At 37.0% G+C, this 18,994-nt stretch overlaps 1 protein-coding gene across 1 annotated transcript in view; it reads right to left on the bottom strand.

Moving 5' to 3' along the window:
• Pka-C3 (Protein kinase, cAMP-dependent, catalytic subunit 3) overlaps positions 1-18,994 on the bottom strand; it is a 308,108-nt gene that overhangs the window by 66,138 nt on the left and 222,976 nt on the right. The window contains exon 6 of the mRNA XM_089104449.1: positions 2,094-2,275. Within this exon, the coding sequence (XP_088960575.1) occupies positions 2,094-2,275 (182 nt within the window). The remainder of the gene's footprint in view (positions 1-2,093; positions 2,276-18,994) is intronic.

Below are 18,994 nucleotides of genomic sequence, written 5' to 3'. Positions count from 1 at the left end.
TAAAATGATTCATATAAATGGGAATATATTGCAACACCGCTTAACTCTTGATTTAATACGAAACCAGCTACTTGTCTCATTTCCGACCTTAACCGCAGCAATGTTATTCTCGTACATAGCAATAATCACTTTAATGTATTTGTCTGGTATACCATACAATGATAAGATTTTTGCTAAAGCTCCTCTATCAGTTGAATCAAACGCTTGCTCATAATCTATAATCTGAGGACTAAAGGCATTTGATGACTCAGGCACTTCTCAATTTTTAATCTAAGAGTGAAAATTTGGCCAACGCATCATCTACCCTTCTTAAAACCACTTTTACTCATTTAGCTTTATCAGCACCTGGGGCCTAATTATTTTTAATCCTTTTAATATTGTCACTGATTTTTACCCAAAAAATAAATCTTCCTTCACATCCAAAGTGTCACATTTTTTTTCATTCTTTGCTATATCTTTTCCTCTAGCTCTATCAAGGTTTAGCATATTCCTTGAAATGTTCAGCCCATTTCTCTTTAACTCTTTCCTCCTCACTAATTGTGGCGCCGCTCCTATCTTTAACTCGGACAAGTCCAGATTGACTATTCCCTATCAATTTATTAACATACCAATACAATATAGTACTATTATGCCGTCTGGATGTATCTTCCAAATCATCGGCAATTTTATCCATAGCCTCCAGTCCACACCTCCTTAGTTCATATTTTAATGCTTTCTCCACTTTCTTTAAATTTTATTTTCATATGATGAATCACTCATATAATTCTTGTACAAGCCTCTCCTCCCCTCCATTAAAAATAAAGCATTTTCACTAATATCCTTAGCCGCGTTTCGAACTTTCTTCCTTAAGACACCATCCGCGACTTCAGAAATTATTTTTTCAAAATTATTCCATCTATCTTCTACATTGTCAAATTTCAAAGTCTCCAGTTTATTATTCAACTGTCCTTGGAAAGTTTCACTCAAATTCTTATCTTGGAGTCTACCAGCGTCATAGCTTCATGGAAGGATGTTACCCATCCTAAATTTCAGCTTTAAATTAACCCTAGACACTACTAGATGGTGATCTTTACTTTTGACAACAATAACAACACTCCTATATACCCTAGTATCTTGTATTGATCCAGCCAGTCTTCGATTTAAAATAATATAATCATTAAGGTTATCTGTCTTGCCATCATATGAATACCATGTTAACTTATGGGCCATTTTATGACCAAATATTGTATTGTTATAACAAGATTCTTATGACCAAATATTGTATTGTTATAACAAGATTGTTATACCTACAAAATTGCAGCAGCCTGTAACCATTACTGTTTTCTTTTCCTACACCAAATTTACCTAGTCTAGGATATCATCTATCCCTGCTTCTACCGCCCTGGCATTAAAATCCCCTAATAAAAATACTATATTTCTACCTGAAACCCTGAATTTTCCTACTCCTAGGACACGAGTTTCTGAAATGAGTGGCAATTTTCATATTATTTAAATCATTGAAATTATTATGGCCTCGGGAGAGGCAATGTTTCCAGAACCAGTGCAGGACGGGGACTCACATATCTTCTCAAGTCTACACGAACCGAAAAATCTGACTTAGAACCCGACAGCAAGAAGTCCCTGGGACCTCCAGTTGAACGGAGGCTTTGTGCAATCCTCGGCCCATCTTGGTCACAACATGGTCTTCCATCAGCAAGAGTCAAAATCCTACATAGACAATCTCAAGCCTATTACATCCGACTCTTTACATATTCATGCCCACAAATATTATGCTACAACGGGGACTACTGGGTAATTTTAGCTTCACAAAATTGACCGTCTGTCGTCTGCTGCAACTTATAATTTTAGACATGCAATTATTTTTACGATCAATCTACTTGGTTTACCTTTCTAACATAACTCCAATTCAGTAGCCTAGCCATATTCTATTTGAGAGGGGCCCAGCTATAGTAAAGTTTCGACCATAGTCATTAAAAAATCAAATGTAAAAATAATTATTTTATATATTTTTCCCATTTCAGGGTAGAATGAGTAGTCTGAAATACGTGCCAATCTGGCTATGTTAGTGGTCAGATCCTATCAAAAGTATTTACCTTCATATTTCCGAGGCGTTTAGTTCTATCGTGAACCAGAAGCTTCTTTATTAGGTCTTTGGCAACAGGATCTAAGCTTCTCGGCCAATCAATTTTTCCTGCCAAAATCTTTTCATAGATTCCTAAAGGATTATCGTCGAAAAATGGTGGGTACCCAGCAAGCATTTCATAGACTAGAATCCCTGGAAAAAGAATTTACATAAAAAAGCAAAATTCCTTCAATATATATGAACTCTAGAGAACAAGAGGTTGAATAAAAAGAATTAAAATTGAAAAAGAATGAGAGACATAGGGTCTGGGTGAGGGTCTCAGAGCTCCTATCTTCCCGACATTCTAAATTTTTCATAATTTCAGGACAATTCTTATTTAAATTACCAACAAATCAGCTGTTTATTATTAATGCACCATGCTAAAAAGAAACTCTTCCCTCCATCAAGGAGGCACACTTGTGCCTCTATAAAGAGGCGACCCACCACAATGTTAAGCGATTTCAGGTCCTAGAGGTCGCAGAGAGACGGCGGTAATCGCATTTTGTAGCCCAAGCTCAAACTAAGAAACTTGCAAAATTTCATCCTCCTCCGACTTTATCTTCATGGGGTAAACTGGGCATGAAGTTTGGACCCAACTACCACAGCCACCAGATAACGGTGTAAGATTTAGCTTATATTTATAGTTTAATCATTCCAATTGCCCGGGAGCTTATAAAATAACTTTAAACTAAATCAGATAACTCCTTCCCAGTTTTCAAAAATCCAAATTTAGCCACTTAAAATTCATCATCATTTCTTTTTTTTCTTAGCCACGCCTACAGGCCACAGTTGGCCCCGGATCCGGTTGAATGAGGACTCATTCGAAGCAGAATTCGACCTGTTAGGGCCTTTTGATATTTTCAGACCGAAAAAATTATCCCCCGAATTTACATTTACGAAAAACCTTAGTTTTTTTCAAATAATACAGATAAACAGGTTAGACATGCTTTGTTATGCAAATATCTGCGCGTCAATTTTCATAACAAAGCATGTCTAACCTGTTTATGTGTATTATTTGAAAAAAAACTACGTTTTCTAAAGAGTTAAAGAGGCTGAGTTACAAGGTCAACCCTTAAAACGTACAGGGATTAGGAGGCACAGTTGGGGGGGCTGTTAAAGAGGCTGAGTCACAAGTTCGAACCTTAAAACGTACAGGGATTAGGAGGCACCCTGTACGACGTGATTTGAGTATTCAGGAATTAAAAGCCTTAACACAAGAATGTTCAAGAGCGGGGGGTTTGGGGGCGGCAGCCCCCAACTTCAACTCCTGACACGATCAGCTAACAGTTAGTCAAGCAATAATAAGTAATAAACTGTACAAAAACGTGCAGAAATTATTTGAAAAAAAACTACGTTTTCTAAAGAGTTAAAGAGGCTGAGTTACAAGGTCGAACCTTAAAACGTACAGGGATTAGGAGGCACAGTTGGGGGGCCGCCCCCCAAACCTCCGCTTTCGCAGCCTTTAAATAAAAAAAAAAAATTTTTACTGAAAGTAAGGAGCGACATTAAATCTTAAAACGAACAGAAATTATTCCGTATATGAAAGAGGCTGTGCCCTCCTCAACGCCTCGCTCTTTACGCTAAAGTTTTTATTGTTTAAAAAAAGAGTTGTGAGAAAGTCAAACTTTAGCGTAAAGAGCGAGGCGTTGAGGAGGGCACAGCCTCTTTCATATACGGAATAATTTCTGTTCGTTTTAAGATTTAATGTCGCTCCTTACTGTCAGTTTAAATTTTTTTTTTTATTTAAAGGCTGCGAAAGCGGGGGTTTGGGGGCGGCAGCCCCCCAACTGTGCCTCCTAATCCCTGTACGTTTTAAGGTTCGACCTTGTAACTCAGCCTCTTTAACTCTTTAGAAAACGTAGTTTTTTTCAAATAATTTCTGGATAGAGCCATTTAATTTTAAACAATTTATTAATGAAAAGTAAAAGAAATGTTTAGATTCTGAGATTATAATTTGTCCTATCTTATTATATTAAACTTCACTTTTCTTTCTATTGTTTGTCGGAATCCTGGTTCGTTCATGCTTACCTTTGAAAAAAGAAGTCGGCCAAAAATCACTAATTACGGTACTACATTTATATCTGAACTTCACAAATTTGTCTTTAGATAGGGAAGACATAGTCTATTTTTACACTTTACTGAGTGGGTGTCTTTTGCTATTTTATATATTTTAGATTCTAAATACCTCTCTTCAAGAAGAATAAAAATAGCAGGGTAGCACAACTTTGTTGAACAGATGGCAATAAAGAACAAGGAACCTGACCATAAAGTTGCCAATATTTCAGCCCATTATTACGACGAATATTATAGTGGTATGGGTTTCAAATAAAAATATATGTCATGATGCTTTAAAATCAAAAGTTCTTCAACAAGGTAATGCAACTCTTATCGAGAGGCTACCTTTTCACCAGCCTTATTTAATTTGTGTGGTAACTAACACTAGAACACAAGGGTTATCTTTAGAGGAATCTAAGTCTTTGGGGTTCTTTTGGGGTACCAATCGATGATTCACTCGCGACATCTACTTTCAGGTAATTAAAATTAGATAGCGATATTCCCTGGACGAAAGTTGTAAATTTTCAAGTGTGTGTTACTTTAAAATGGTATATACTTCGAATTCGAGTAGCCTACACGTCAAATTGTCTTTATTTAAAGTCGAAACCCTGTTTTAGGGTGCCAGTAAGCGGTCCATGACCGCATTTCGTGATTTATTGACGGAGAAAACTACAACAAAAGGTTTTTTTTTATAGAGGTCGGGTGGCCCTGGGTTTAAATGGCTGCGGTTCTTCTGATGTAAAACAGCCAATGCACACAAGATACTATAAAATGTACAGCTTTTCATAGAAAGCGTCTTGAGGTAGAAAGACATTTATCTATTTTTAAAGAATGCGGGCTCAGGTGGATAGTTTCAACACCAAAAACAGCTTTAAAGGGGGGCGGGGGGCATTTACCGTAGCTCAGAAATTTTAGGGGTGCAAAATTTTAAATAAATAATCTAACGTCTATAAACATTTTATAATTTATGAAATTTTATTTTTATTGAAATAAAGTAGAAGGCGCAGTTGGTAGTAAGTATAAGCAAATTGAATCCAAAATTTTCCCTTTTCCCATACCTCATCACTATTCCTTGAAATAAAAGTAATTAGACCGTATTTAAGTAATTTTTAAGCAGAAAGTAAGCAGGCCGAATTAAAGAATCAGAATCAATCATTTGGGACGAGATAATGGTTAATTTTGCAGAGGCTCAAGTAAGAAAAGTCAGACTTAAATAAAAGGAAAGTTTTGTTTATAAATGAAAATTTTGGAAGACAGGGGGGGGGGGAACAAAATTTTTCCCCGGGCGCAAAAGAGGCCAGAACCGCCACTAATCATTGTCATTGAACCGTTGTGATACATGAGCTTGTGACATCAATTCTGGAATTTAAGACAACAATTCGAATGCAAACTCCATAAAAAATAATGTGTCTGGTTATCGTTGTTCTATCCCCACTAACAATAACACCTCAAACCGTCTCAATTGTCTGACAATCAAATCTAACCCAAATAGCAACAAATGTGGACGGCGATCTCTTGCAACGGCTGTCATAAGTAACACCATTATCAGGCTTTTGAATCATGTGCCACTGCAGGTTAGATATATTACTATTAAGTGAATTTGAACTGAATAAATAATAAAACCTGACCTTTTTGGCAAAAATTTGGTTAGTTGTAGGAACCACTTTAAACGGACGCGTCGACTGTATTTTAAAGGAGGAAAAAAGTATTAAAAAATTCAAAAAAATATTCGTGACATTTCGAGAGTAGTATCATAAACTGTCCTCGCTGACCTTCGCTTAAGCGAGAAACATCGCCCCGTGACACTAAAGATGTCCCTGGTCTTGACCAAATTTTCTGATGCTGCAAATTTGAAACTATTTTAATGAACTCACGGACGAAGCCATACAAGTAAGAAAGCAAAACAAATAAATCTTTTTTACCAGCACCATCGTTCAATACTTCATTAATGGACAACAGTCTAGCATATAAACAAACAAAATACCAGGGCAATAAGAAGGGCAAAGGATGGGCATATGCACATCGTTCAATACTTCATTAATGGACAACGGTCTAGCATATAAACAAACAAAATACCAGGGCAATAAGAAGGGCAAAGGATGGGCATATGCACATCGTTCAATACTTCATTAATGGACAACAGTCTAGCATATAAACAAACAAAATACCAGGGCAATAAGAAGGGCAAAGGATGGGCATATGCACATCGTTCAATACTTCATTAATGGACAACTGTCTAGCATATAAACAAACAAAATACCAGGGCAATCAGAAGGGCAAAGGATGGGCATATGCACATCGTTCAATACTTCATTAATGGACAACAGTCTAGCATATAAACAAACAAAATACCAGGGCAATAAGAAGGGCAAAGGATGGGCATATGCACATCGTTCAATACTTCATTAATGGACAACAGTCTAGCACATAAAAAAACAAAATACCCTATAAGAAGGGCAAAGGATGGACATATGCACATCGTTCAATACTTCATTAATGGACAACGGTCTAGCATATAAACAAACAAAATACCAGGGCAATAAGAAGGGCAAAGGATGGGCATATGCACATCGTTCAATACTTCATTAATGGACAACAGTCTAGCATATAAACAAACAAAATACCAGGGCAATAAGAAGGGCAAAGGATGGGCATATGCACATCGTTCAAAACTTCATTAATGGACAACGGTCTAGCATATCAACAAACAAAATACCAGGGCAATAAGAAGGGCAAAGGATGGGCATATGCACATCGTTCAATACTTCATTAATGGACAACGGTCTAGCATATAAACAAACAAAATACCAGGGCAATAAGAAGGGCAAAGGATGGGCATATGCACATCGTTCAATACTTCATTAATGGACAACGGTCTAGCATATAAACAAACAAAATACCCGTCTCTAAGAAGGGCAAAGGATGGGCATATGCACAGAAAATGTTTCCAGGCAGGTTAGTCGACCAAAATGCATCCAAGACAGGAAATGGGCAATGGTTTATTAAGAAGCTTTTTCGTCAGAAAAATATTCTTTTGTTTTACTAATTTTACAATGTTGCCCAAATTTGTATGTACATATTTTTTTTTTTTTTCTTTTTACGAAAGGACGACGATATACTCACCTGTCCAACCATACGAGCAATCTTGTGCTACAGTAGAAATTTTATGGGTTGAGCATATAAGAGGCAGCGCTGTACCGCTGCTCAAGCAAAGAGCCATGCGCCTCCCCTGTATTGTTTAATGTTTCGTGTCTTTTTTCTGGGCACTTTACACAGAAGGGGTAGAAGAAAATATTGGTTCGCTCCCCTGAAAAACTGAGCCCAACAAAGAGCTAGAAAAGGGCAAAAATATTTTTTTCCTGACTACTTAGTTTGGTAAGGGCCGTCGTAGAAACTTCGGAGAAGGCTCATTGATTAGAAATTACAAGTTGTATACACCAGAGAACTATTTTTTCCTCACAATGTAAGATTGGTTCTTCTGTTGACTGATCCATTTAGCGTTTTGTTCATAAAATTGAATATGCCTCCCGACTATGAATGGATTTTTTGAATAAGTGTATGATAACTATGCAAATGGTAGCAAAGCATTCTTAAAATATTAAGCACGTTATATAGTTTCTGAGTCCTGGCAACCAAAAACCAAAATAAACCTGGAAAACCGAGATAGCGACAACGAATTAAATATTTCTCCTGCAACATACTATATTTTAGCTCCATAATTTGCAATTATTTCAAAAATTGCATAAAGACTCTTCTTTTCATCTTTTCGGCTTAATGTCCAATTCTGAACGAATTTTGACTTATGAAATGGTCTATTGTGCTTCTATACATTAAGATATGCCCAAAATTCAGTATAACGGTATTCGGTATAACGGTATTTCCTTCCCAAACTCCAATACAATCATAAAATCTTTCTATCCCTCCTTATATCTCTCTTTTATAGCACAAACAGTCAATCATCTCAATTTTGCAAAGTTAAATTAGGCAAAAGGAAACTTAATGGATTACAAATCCAACAGAAAATATGAAAAACAAATAAGATTCAGGGAGGTAGGCTACTTATTACTCGTATCTATAAACAGTCAGGTGGAAATTCCACCAAATAGGCAAACAACGGAATAACGGATTATTCAAAGAAAACAAATAGATTCTTCAACCATCTTAAGAAGATGATTTGGCAAATAAAACATTATTTGGCTCATTCGACCAATAGTTTGCTTCATTATTTTTGGTAAAATCATTTGTCTACATAAAATTCGGATTCAGATTAATTTTATGTTTAATACGGACTACATTTTTAATTATTTGTCTGATAATCCATTACTTGACTTATATGCGTGCTCCTTTGAAACTAAGACACCGAGTAATTACCTGCTGAAAAGATTAAGATTGCTACAACACAAGTGCACAAAAAGGGGGAATATGGCCTCGTGCACCCTCCGTAAAAATATCGATATGATTTTTACATACATATAAGTTCGTACTCTTTTGTATTATTTCACACCTCCCCCCCCCCCTGACCCAAAATGTCCCACGCTGAGAAACTTCTGCTTTGTACGATGTAACATTAAAAATGGTTGAAATGTTCTAGCACTTTTAATCGTAACCAGAAAAAAGGTGCAGAAATTTTAGGGTAACATAATCATAGGCAGCGCGCTAGCGCTGCCTAAGTAAAGAACGATGTGGGCACAATGTGTTTTTTTTTTTCTCCATACCCGGGAACTTCGTATCGAAGGAGTTGTCGTAGAAACTTCGAAAAATGCTCATTCGATTGGAAATTGGAGTGGCTAGTGCCCTTTTAAATACTCGAAAGTGATTGGAGGGCAATTAGCCGCCCCCCTCCCGCCCATGATTCTCCCAAACACATCCAATCAAACTTTGAGATAGCCATTTTGTTCAGCGTAGTTGATTTCCAGATCGAAAATATCCTTTTGAGGAGGACAATCCCCCACAATCCTCGGGGCAAGGGGTTTAGTTTATGTCCTTATGGCATATAAGACAATGCTGACACAATGTACAGTTTATTATATTTTTTTTCTTTAAAGCAGGGAACTTCATATAGAAGAGGTCATCGTAGAGACTTCAAAAGGGGCTCATTAGATTGGAAATCGAGAGTTCTAGCGCTCTTTTTAATAGTCGAAAGTGATTGGAGGGGAAGTAGCCCCCCCCCTCACGCCAATCATTCCCCCAAACACATCCAAGCGAAATTTTGAGATCGCCATTTTGTTCAGCGTAGTTGATTGCCAGATAGAAAATGTGTTTTTGAGGAGGACACTCCCCCACAACCCTCAGGGCAAGGGTTTTAATTTATGCCCTGGGGGCATATAAGGTTTTTATAGAAGCCGTTGTCATAAAAACTTCAGAACAGGCTCATTTGATTGGAAATTCAAAGAGCTAATGCCTTTTTTAATAGTCGAAAGTGATTGGAGGGCAACTAGCCCCCCCCCCCAAGACCATCATTCCCTCAAACACATCCAATCGAAATTGTGAGAAAGCCATTTTGTGCAGCGTAGTTGATTTCCAGATAGAAAATATGTTTTTGAGGAGGACACTCCCCCACAACCCTCAGGGCAAGGGTTTTAAGTTATGCCCTGGGGCATATAAGGTTTTTAAAGAAGGCATTGTCGTAGAAACTTCAAAAAAGGCTCATTCGATTGGAAATTCAAAGGGCTAGTGCCCTTTTTAATAGTCGAAAGGGATTGGAAAGCAAATAGCCCCCCCCCCCATCGTCCATCTTTCCCCCAAACACATGCAATCAAAATTGTGAGATAGCCATTTTGTTCAACGTAGTTGTTTTCCAGATAGAAAATAGGTTTTGAGGAGGACACTCCCCCACAACCCTCAGGGCAAGGGTTTTAAGTTATGCCCTGGGGGTATGTAAGGTTTTTGTAGAAGGCGTTGTCATAAAAACTTCAAAACAGGCTCATTCGATTGGAAATTCAAAGGGATGGTACCCTTTTTAATAGTAGACAGTTTTTATAGGGCAACTAGCCCCCCCCCCACGCCCATAAGTCCCCCAAACACCGCCCATAAACAGATTGAGAGGGCCATTTTGTTCAGAGTGGTTTATTTCCCTATAGAAAATATATTTTTGAGGAGGACACTCCCCCACAACCCTCAGGGCAAGGGTTTTAAGTTATGCCCTAGGTGCATATAAGGTTTTATTGAAGGCGTTGTCGTAGAAACTTCAAAACAGGCTCATTCCATTAGAAATTCAAAGAGCTAGTGCCCTTTTTAATATTAGAAAGTGATTGGAGGGAACTAGCCCCTCCCCCCAGGACAATCATTCCCCCAAACACATCCAATCAATATTTTGAGATAGCTATTTTGTTCAGCGTAGTTGATTTCCAGATAGAAAATGTGTTTTTGAGGAGGAAACTCCCCCGCAACCCTTAGGGCAAGGGTTTTAAGTTATGCCCTGGGGGCATATAAGGTTTTTATAGGTTTTGTCGTAGAAACTTCAAAAAAGGCTCATTTGAATGGAAATTCAAAGGCCTAGTGCACTTTTTAATAGTCGAATGGGATTGGAGGGCAAATAGCCCCCCCCCCCCCCCCAAGCCCATCTTTCCCCCAAACACATGCAATCAAAATTGTGATATAGCCATTTTGTTCAACGTAGTTGATTACCAGATAGAAGATAGGTTTTTGAGGAGGACACTCCCCTATAACCCTCAGGGCAAGGGTTTTAGGTTATGCCCTGGGGGCATATAAGGTTTTTATAGAAGGTGTTATCGTAGAAACTTCAAAACAGTCTCATTCCATTGTAAATTCAAAGGGCTAGTGCCCTTTTTAATAGTCGAAAGTGATTGGAGGGCAACTAGCCCCCCCTCCCTCACGCCCATCAGTTCCCCAAACATCCAATCAAAATTTTTAGTTAGGCATTTGGTCAGGGTAGCTGATTTCCAAATAGAAAATATCTTTTTGAGGAGGAACTCCCCCAAAACCCTCGGGGCAAGGGTTTTAAGTTATGCCCTGGGAGCATATAAGGTTTTTATGGAAGGCATTGTCATAGAAACCTCAAAAAAGACTCTTTCGATTGGAAATTCAAAAGCCTAGTGCGCTTTTTAATAGTCGAAAGTGATTGGAGGGCAACTAGCACACACCCCCCACGTCCATCATTCCCCCAAACAAATCCTATCAAAATTTTGACATAGCCATTTTGTTCAGCGTAATTGATTTCCAAATAGAAAATATATTTTTGAGGAGGAAACTCCGCCGCAATCCTCTTGGCAAAGGTTTCAAGTTATGCCCTGGGGGCATATAAGGTTTTTATAGAAGGTGTTGTCGTAGAAACTTCAAAACAGGTTCATTCGATTGGAAATTCAATGGGCTAGTGCCCTTTTTAAAAGTCGAAAGTGATTGGAGGGCAACTAGCCCCCCCCCCACGCCCATCATTCTCCCAAACACATCCAATCAAAATTTTAAGATAGTCATTTTTTTATGTAAAATATGTTTTTGAGGACGATACTCCCCCAAAACCCTCAAGACAAATGTTTTAAGTTTTGCCCTGGGGGCATATAAGGTTTTTATAGAAGGCATTGTCGTAAAAACTTCAAAACAGTCTCATTCGATTGGGAATTAAAAGGGCTAGTGCCCTTTTTAATGGTTGAAAGTGATTGGAGGGCAACTAGCCCCCCACGCCCATCATTCCGCCAAACACATCCAATCATAATTTTGAGATAGCCATTTCGTTCAGCGTAGGCTAGTTGATTTCCAGATAGAAAATATGTTTTTTTGGAGGATACCCCCCCACAACCCTCAGGGCAAGGGTTTTAAGTTATGCCCTGGGGGCATATAAGGTTTTTATAAGAAGGCCTTGTCGTAGAAACTTCAAAACAGGCTTATTCGATTGAAAATTCAAAGAGCTAGTTCCCTTCTTAATAGTCGAAGGTGATTGGAGGGGAGCCCCTCCCCCAAGCCCATCATTCTCCTAAACACATCCAATTAAAATTGTGAGAGAGGCATTTTGTTCAGCATAGTTGATTTCCAAATAGAAAATACATTTTTGAGGAGGAGACTCCCCAGCAACCCTCAGTGCAAGGGTTTTAAGTTATACCCTGGGGCACATAAGGTTTTTATAGAAGACATTGTCATAGAAACTTCAAAAGCAGCTCATTTGATTGAAATTCAAAGGGCTAGTGCCCTTTTTAATAGTCGAAAGTAATTGGAGGGCAACTAGCCCCCCCCCACGGCCATCATTCACCCAAACACATCCAATCAAAATTTTTAGATATCCATTTTGTTTAACGTAGGCGAGTTGATTTCCAGATTGAAAATATGTTTTTGAGAAGGACACTCCCCAACAACCCTCAGGGCAAGAGTTTTAAGTTATGCCCTGGGGACATATAAGGTTTTTATAGAAGGCGTTGTCGTAGACACTTCAAAAAAGGCTAATTCGATTGGAAATTCAAAGGGCTTGTGCCCTTTTTAATCGTCAAAAGTGATTGAAAGGCAACTAGCCCCCCCCCCCACGCCTATCATTCCCCCAAACAAAGTCCAATCAAATTTTTGAGATAGCCATTTTGTTCAGCGTAGTTGATTTCCAGATAGAAAATATGTTATTGAGGAGGACACTCCCCCACAACCCTCAGGACAAGGGTTTGAAGTTATGCCCTGGGGGCATATAAGTTTTTTAAAGAAGGTGTTGTCATAGAAACTTCAAAAAAAGCTCATTCGATTGAAAATTCAAAGGGCTAGTGCCCTTTTTAATAGTCGAAAGGGATTGGAGGGCAACTAGCCCCCCCCCCCCCTCCATGCCGATCATTCCCCCAAACACAACCAGTAAAAATTTTGAGATAGCCATTTTGTTCAGCGTAGTTGATTTACAAATAGAAAATATGTTTTTGAGGAGGATATTCCGCCACAGCCCTCAGGGCAAGGGTTTTAAGTTATGCCCTGGGGGCATATAAGGTTTTTTATAGAAGACGTTGTTGTAGAAACTTCAGAAAAGGGCTCATTCGATTTGAATTTCAAAGGGCTAGTGCCCTTTTTAATAGTCGAAAGTGATTGGTGATATTTTTTGTTGTTGTTGTTGTTTAGACCAGGGCACTTCGTATCGAATGAGTTGTCGTGGGAACTTCGAAAGGGGCTCATTCGATTGAAAATAGAAAGGGCTGATGCCCTTTTTAATAGTCAAAACTGATTGGAGGGCAACTAATCCCCCTTCGACTCCCACCCTCCCATATGCCCATTATGTTTAAAAATTAAATGTTGGCTTAAGATTAAATCAAAATGCACTGTGATGATGCTAATTCCCAATAAGGCATATCAGCAGTATCCCAGGAATGACTGAAGGTATTATGTTCAAACTTTCGAGGCTACTTCTGCTCTTAAAATTTAACCAATTCAAAATAGTGTAAGTGTATCAAAGCTATCAAAGAAAGTAAACAGATTTTTTGTGAGTGGTATCAAGTTATCCAGTTCAGGTCAACTAGAGGAGGTATGAAACTAAGTTAAACATTACTATTTGTGTCCAGATTTTTAAAATGGTGTAGGCTATGTTGTTAAAAATTGCTGGAAATTTTTCTCCAGCATACAAATAGCAGGCCAAACTATAAAGTATTAAAAAACGAAAAGATTTAAATTGTTATTTTCTTCTTCCCTGGAAAGACTATGTCAATATAAAACGAACAGAAATTAATTAAAAAAACTTTTTCCACAAAATAAGTTTTTCAAAGAAAAGTAAATAACTCCATTAAACAAAAAATGAGTTTAAATAAAATCAAATAATCTATCAAGCTCGAAACGACCACAAATCAGCATCGATAAATAAATGAAACCCAAAACGAATAAAAATTAAAATAAATAACCGAGTCAAACTCAAAACGAGCAGAAATTAACATAAGTTGGCCGCAAAACTCCTATGCCTTCCCAAGGCCAGAACATAATTTGCACTTTGCTGAAAAAAATATAAATGTTTTACTTTTATAACTTTAATAAATCAAATAATTTTAACATTTTGATTACTAAATATCAGTATATGTATATTAAATTGACAATGCACATTCATATATATATATATATATATATATATATATATATATATATATATATATATATATATATATATATATATATATATATATATATATATATATATATATATATATATACATATATATGTATATATATATATATATATATATATATATATATATATATATATATATATATATATATATATATATATATATATATATATATATATATATATATATATATATATATATATATATATATATATATATATATATATATATATATATATATATATATATATATATATATATATATATATATATATATATATATATATATATATATATATATATATATATATATATATATATATATATATATATATATATATATATATATATATATATATATATTATATATATATATGAATGTGAATTGTCAATTATATATCTCATATCGAACGCCGAGTGGGCCTATCGTATGCTTCTTTTATGACAAATAAGCTACGTTTTAATCCCTGTCTTCTTTCGAAAGTTTTTGACTCGGCTGCTCAACCACATTATAATGTCACAGCTAACATTATATAATGTCACAGCTTCAAAAGCCTTTCACAATGTCAGGGTGATTCAGTAGACATTTTTACGTTGTTTTTTTTTTTAAGTTCAGTCTTACGAATTATTCTTTTCAAAAGAAAAAATGCTCAATGGATTAGTGTAGTCCTTTTACTGATACATGTTGCAATCGTATGTTGAAGCACAAGAAATTCCCAAATGCAAAGTACTTTATAAAAACTTACAATTAACGTCACTTAGATCCTAATAAATTTTTGGATTTAACTTATGCACCTCTTTGAAAGTATGAAAAAATTTAACTTGTTAAGGTTTAACTTGTCTAACTAATGGCTTTTATGAAAGACCAAGAATTCTTTGAGAAATGAATCCATCGTTTTTATTTGAAAAACGAATCCATCAACCTATATGGCACATGCCGCAGTTAATATTTATTTTGATTTCATGAGGTCATACTCTTCTTTCAGGGGCAGCATTGTAACGTTTTCTAATTAAACAGACGTGTGCCCAAAATGTATTATTTATCTATATTTCCCCCAGCATCGTCGTCTGGAAGGGGTGATCGTAGAAAATTTGTAAATATTATTCGGCTGAAACTGAAAATTATATTGCCATTTGTAAAACTTAAGTGTTTCGAAGGGAAACACTCCCCTATTGTTGCATTTTTCAATCCCTGACTATCCCTGGCTATGGTTGGGCATAGGGGACATCAATGAAGCAAAAATAAAAATAGAAAAAAAAATATTAGTTCCACCCATAACGAGACACGAAAAGAGGGCCAGAAAAGGGCTAATGTTCCAACTCTCTTTCCAAGGCCTATGATTAATTTAGTGTTCAACAAGACTCCGTCAGATTCACTTTCCTACTACTCGGTCCCCAAGAGCCCCATCAAATTCAATCAAATTTTTATGACAGTAATTTTGTTCTAAAACGTCAAAATAATGCCGGAGTTTACACCAAACCCAATGCCATGAGGGGAATGGTCCTAAACTATGTAAATGCTATATAATATGCTTTTCGCATTTGACCTGTGAACATCTGTTGATATTTAAGCCGGATTAAATTTGGAATAAATTACAGTGGATTGCAGTGACCGTCAGTTTCGAAATAAGTGAAATAATAATTTATATTTACGGACTATTTTACCATTTGGATATATTTACTCACTCATATACGGTCATCTATTATTGTACTATCTTTTAATTTGGTTTGATAATATGATTATAATTCAATTTTGCTAATTAGCGAGCAGAAGAGGGGAGTTTCTTGTCGCAAGGGCTATTGTACCAGCCGGGAGTGTTACTCCCTTAAACTGCGGGGATCTGGTAGCAGGAAACTACGCTTCCTTTGCTTATTGGTATCTGGTTCTTGATGATACGTACAGTGAATAACGAATAATGGACTTGTTTTTTTGCCGTTCTCAAATTTTTTGCAATTTAACCATGATAATAGAGTTAATTAAAACAATATGCTGCAATTTGGAAAGAAGTTTTTTTGGACTTGCTGATCTTGATCAAGGCTAAAAAACTCTTCCACAATGCGGCTGTATCTGGGACTGCTTCCGAGCTTCCTAGAAGACAGGGGTCAAAGGCTTTGGAAAGCCATCTGAAGGATATGTTAAGTATATTTGAGAAAAGTGACGATGAAGTCAAAGACCAACCAATGTTTGTAATTCGTTCTCCAAATGATGTACCTATTATTCCTGCTTTGGTTTATTTGAATTTGAACGCGAAATTGAATAGAATGGAACACTTCCTAAAGACTGTTTCAAGTAAGTTCGAGTCGTATGATAATCACTTTCCACTACTGCCTGCCCGTGCAACGCCGCCAACTGATTCGCAAACTCCTTCTTTTGCCTCTAAAGTGCCACAAAAACTGAACTATCCGATACAACACAAAAAAGTACTAGTTAAACAAATCTGTCACGACGCAGTTACCAAGCTTAGTTTCCAAGCAGACAAACGGCTCATCAATGTTAAAAAATAAACTGCTGAAGAATTCAAAGACTATTTCAGTAATTTTAGCAGAATCTCCATCCAAGGTGGTCACTAAACGGTTTTTCGGGATAGTCAGAGGAATATCGAAGGAATTAGACCTCTCATTCTTTCAAGGATATCCAGGTGTGGTGGAAGCTATGCGGCTCGGTGACACTGGCACGGTTAAGCTTGAGTTTTGTGACTCCATGTCAAAAGCCAAGGCTATGCAAAACGGTGTTAAACTTGGATATGAATATTTATCTGTGAAAGAATATCTGTCGGCACCTCGGTGCTGTCTAAAATGCCGTTCGCCAGACCATAAAGTAGCTGATTGTGCAAGTTTGGTTGCAAAGTGTGCACGCTGTGCGGGCCCTCATATCTCCACCAAAGAATTCTCCCTGCCAGCTTGATGCAAGATGCGCCAATTGTAGTGAAAATCATGCCTCCTTTAGTCTTAGATACAAAGTGCTGAGAGATATCATTGCCAAGAAGAAATGATTGTGCCTGTTTCGATTGTTTCGCTTAACATAAATGGTACTCGTTTAAAGGAGCATTTGACTGATGAATTGTGTGACCAATTTGACATAGTATGTCTTCTAGAACACCTCCTGACTTCAACTAGTATGAACGTGTTAAAAAGAACTCGTAATAATCCCGTTTTTACAACTAATGCTGAGGTCACTTTTGGTAGACCTTCTGGAGCTCTCGTATGCTATGCTAAGAATAACCTGAATTTTCTCTCCAGTGTGTTTTCACAGTGATAAATTCATGCTTGCAGTTCGGTTTGGTAATACTGTACGATAAATGTTTATCTCCCGTGTAAAAAAAAACTATTTCCGCTTTAAATGCGTATAAGAAAGCATCGGCTAATCTTAAGGCTATTCTTGCGTCTGTTGTATCGACTGGTTATGATTTCATAGTGGTTGGTGACTTCAACACAGATATTAAAAGTCTGTCAGTTCGATCTGATATAGTCCTCGATGCAGTTTCTGCTTATAAAATAGTCGAGAAAAGTGTTGATTATTCATATATTCACCAATCTGGAAGCTTGTCTAATATTGACCATGTAGTTTCCTCGCCATATATTAATGTATCGACTGCTCTCGTTCACGAAGACTATCGTGATAGTGACCACCTCCCGATTTCGCTCTCTGCTTCAGTAGTTGCTTCCCGTTCTACTAGACCATTTACACAAAGTTCCAAGTGGTTTTACAGGAATAACTGGAATAGAGCTAATTTTGCACTTTATATTACTACGTTGTCCGCGTTATTGGGTTCTATAAATGTTCCTTACCATTTGCTTAAAGCTACTGACCATTTCTCAAATAATAAGCAGTCTCTAAATGAATATTATGATAAAATAATTTGGTGCTTAAAACAAGCAGAGGCCACTGCTTTTCCTCTAGAAAAGATTAAAGTTAAAACTAGAAAACCAGAATGGGTTTTGAACCCAGAATTAAAAGTTGTAAAGAATAGAGCTAAATTTTGGCTACGAATATGGGTGTCTTGCGGTCGGCCAAATCGAGGAGTTGTCTTCGATCTGAAGCAAAGTACCAAGCGTGCTTATAAAAAACGTTTACGGCAGTCTAGGGTATCTGGTTTTGATTTTCCTGCGTCGAGAAAGGAGTGGGCTCATGTTATGAATTCGGATAAGCTTAGTAGTGATTTTTCTGAAAGTCCTATAGCAGTTCAAGCTTGGGTGTCCTATTATAATGATATTTTCGGCAAGGTGAACCGGGAAGTTGAAAAGTTTTTTAGTAGCCTTCTTGAGCCGTTTTGCCTAATCATATTTCTCAGAGTAATGTATTACCAGTTTCTACCGATGATATTAGTCAAGCTATTAAGGACATGCAATCTAGCTCTGTTGATCAAGACGAAATTTCGTCTTATTATCTAAAAGTAGGTTGCCCAACTTTGCTAGATCATCTTCAGCTACTGTTTCAGATGTGTTTATCTACTTCTATGATTCCTGACAGCTTTCTCTGTAGCACAGTCACCTCGGTTTTGAAGCGTGGAAAAACTTCGTCAGAGTGTAGTTCTTATCAACCAATTATTGTTTTGTGCACTCTTAGCAAAGTTTTTGAATATGTTCTTCTCCCTTTCACTTCGGAAAATGTTATTTTTGGTGAAAACCAATTTGGCTTTCAAAAAAGGCTGGGATGTCAGCACGCCCATCGTGTTCTAGCTTCCCTCCTGTTGCAATCTGTTAATGATAAATCTCCTCTTCATATCTGTGTTCTTGATCTTTCGAAAGCTTTCGATAGAATAGTCCACTCACATGCAATTTATTCCCT

The sequence above is a fragment of the Artemia sp. Qi Xiang Cuo genome, chromosome 18 (genome assembly GCF_049724085.1).
Source record: "Artemia sp. Qi Xiang Cuo chromosome 18, ASM4972408v1, whole genome shotgun sequence".
Lineage (NCBI taxonomy): Eukaryota > Metazoa > Arthropoda > Branchiopoda > Anostraca > Artemiidae > Artemia > Artemia sp. Qi Xiang Cuo.
The sequence above is the reverse complement of the archived record's forward strand: the minus strand, read 5'-3'. Positions and strand labels throughout refer to the sequence as shown.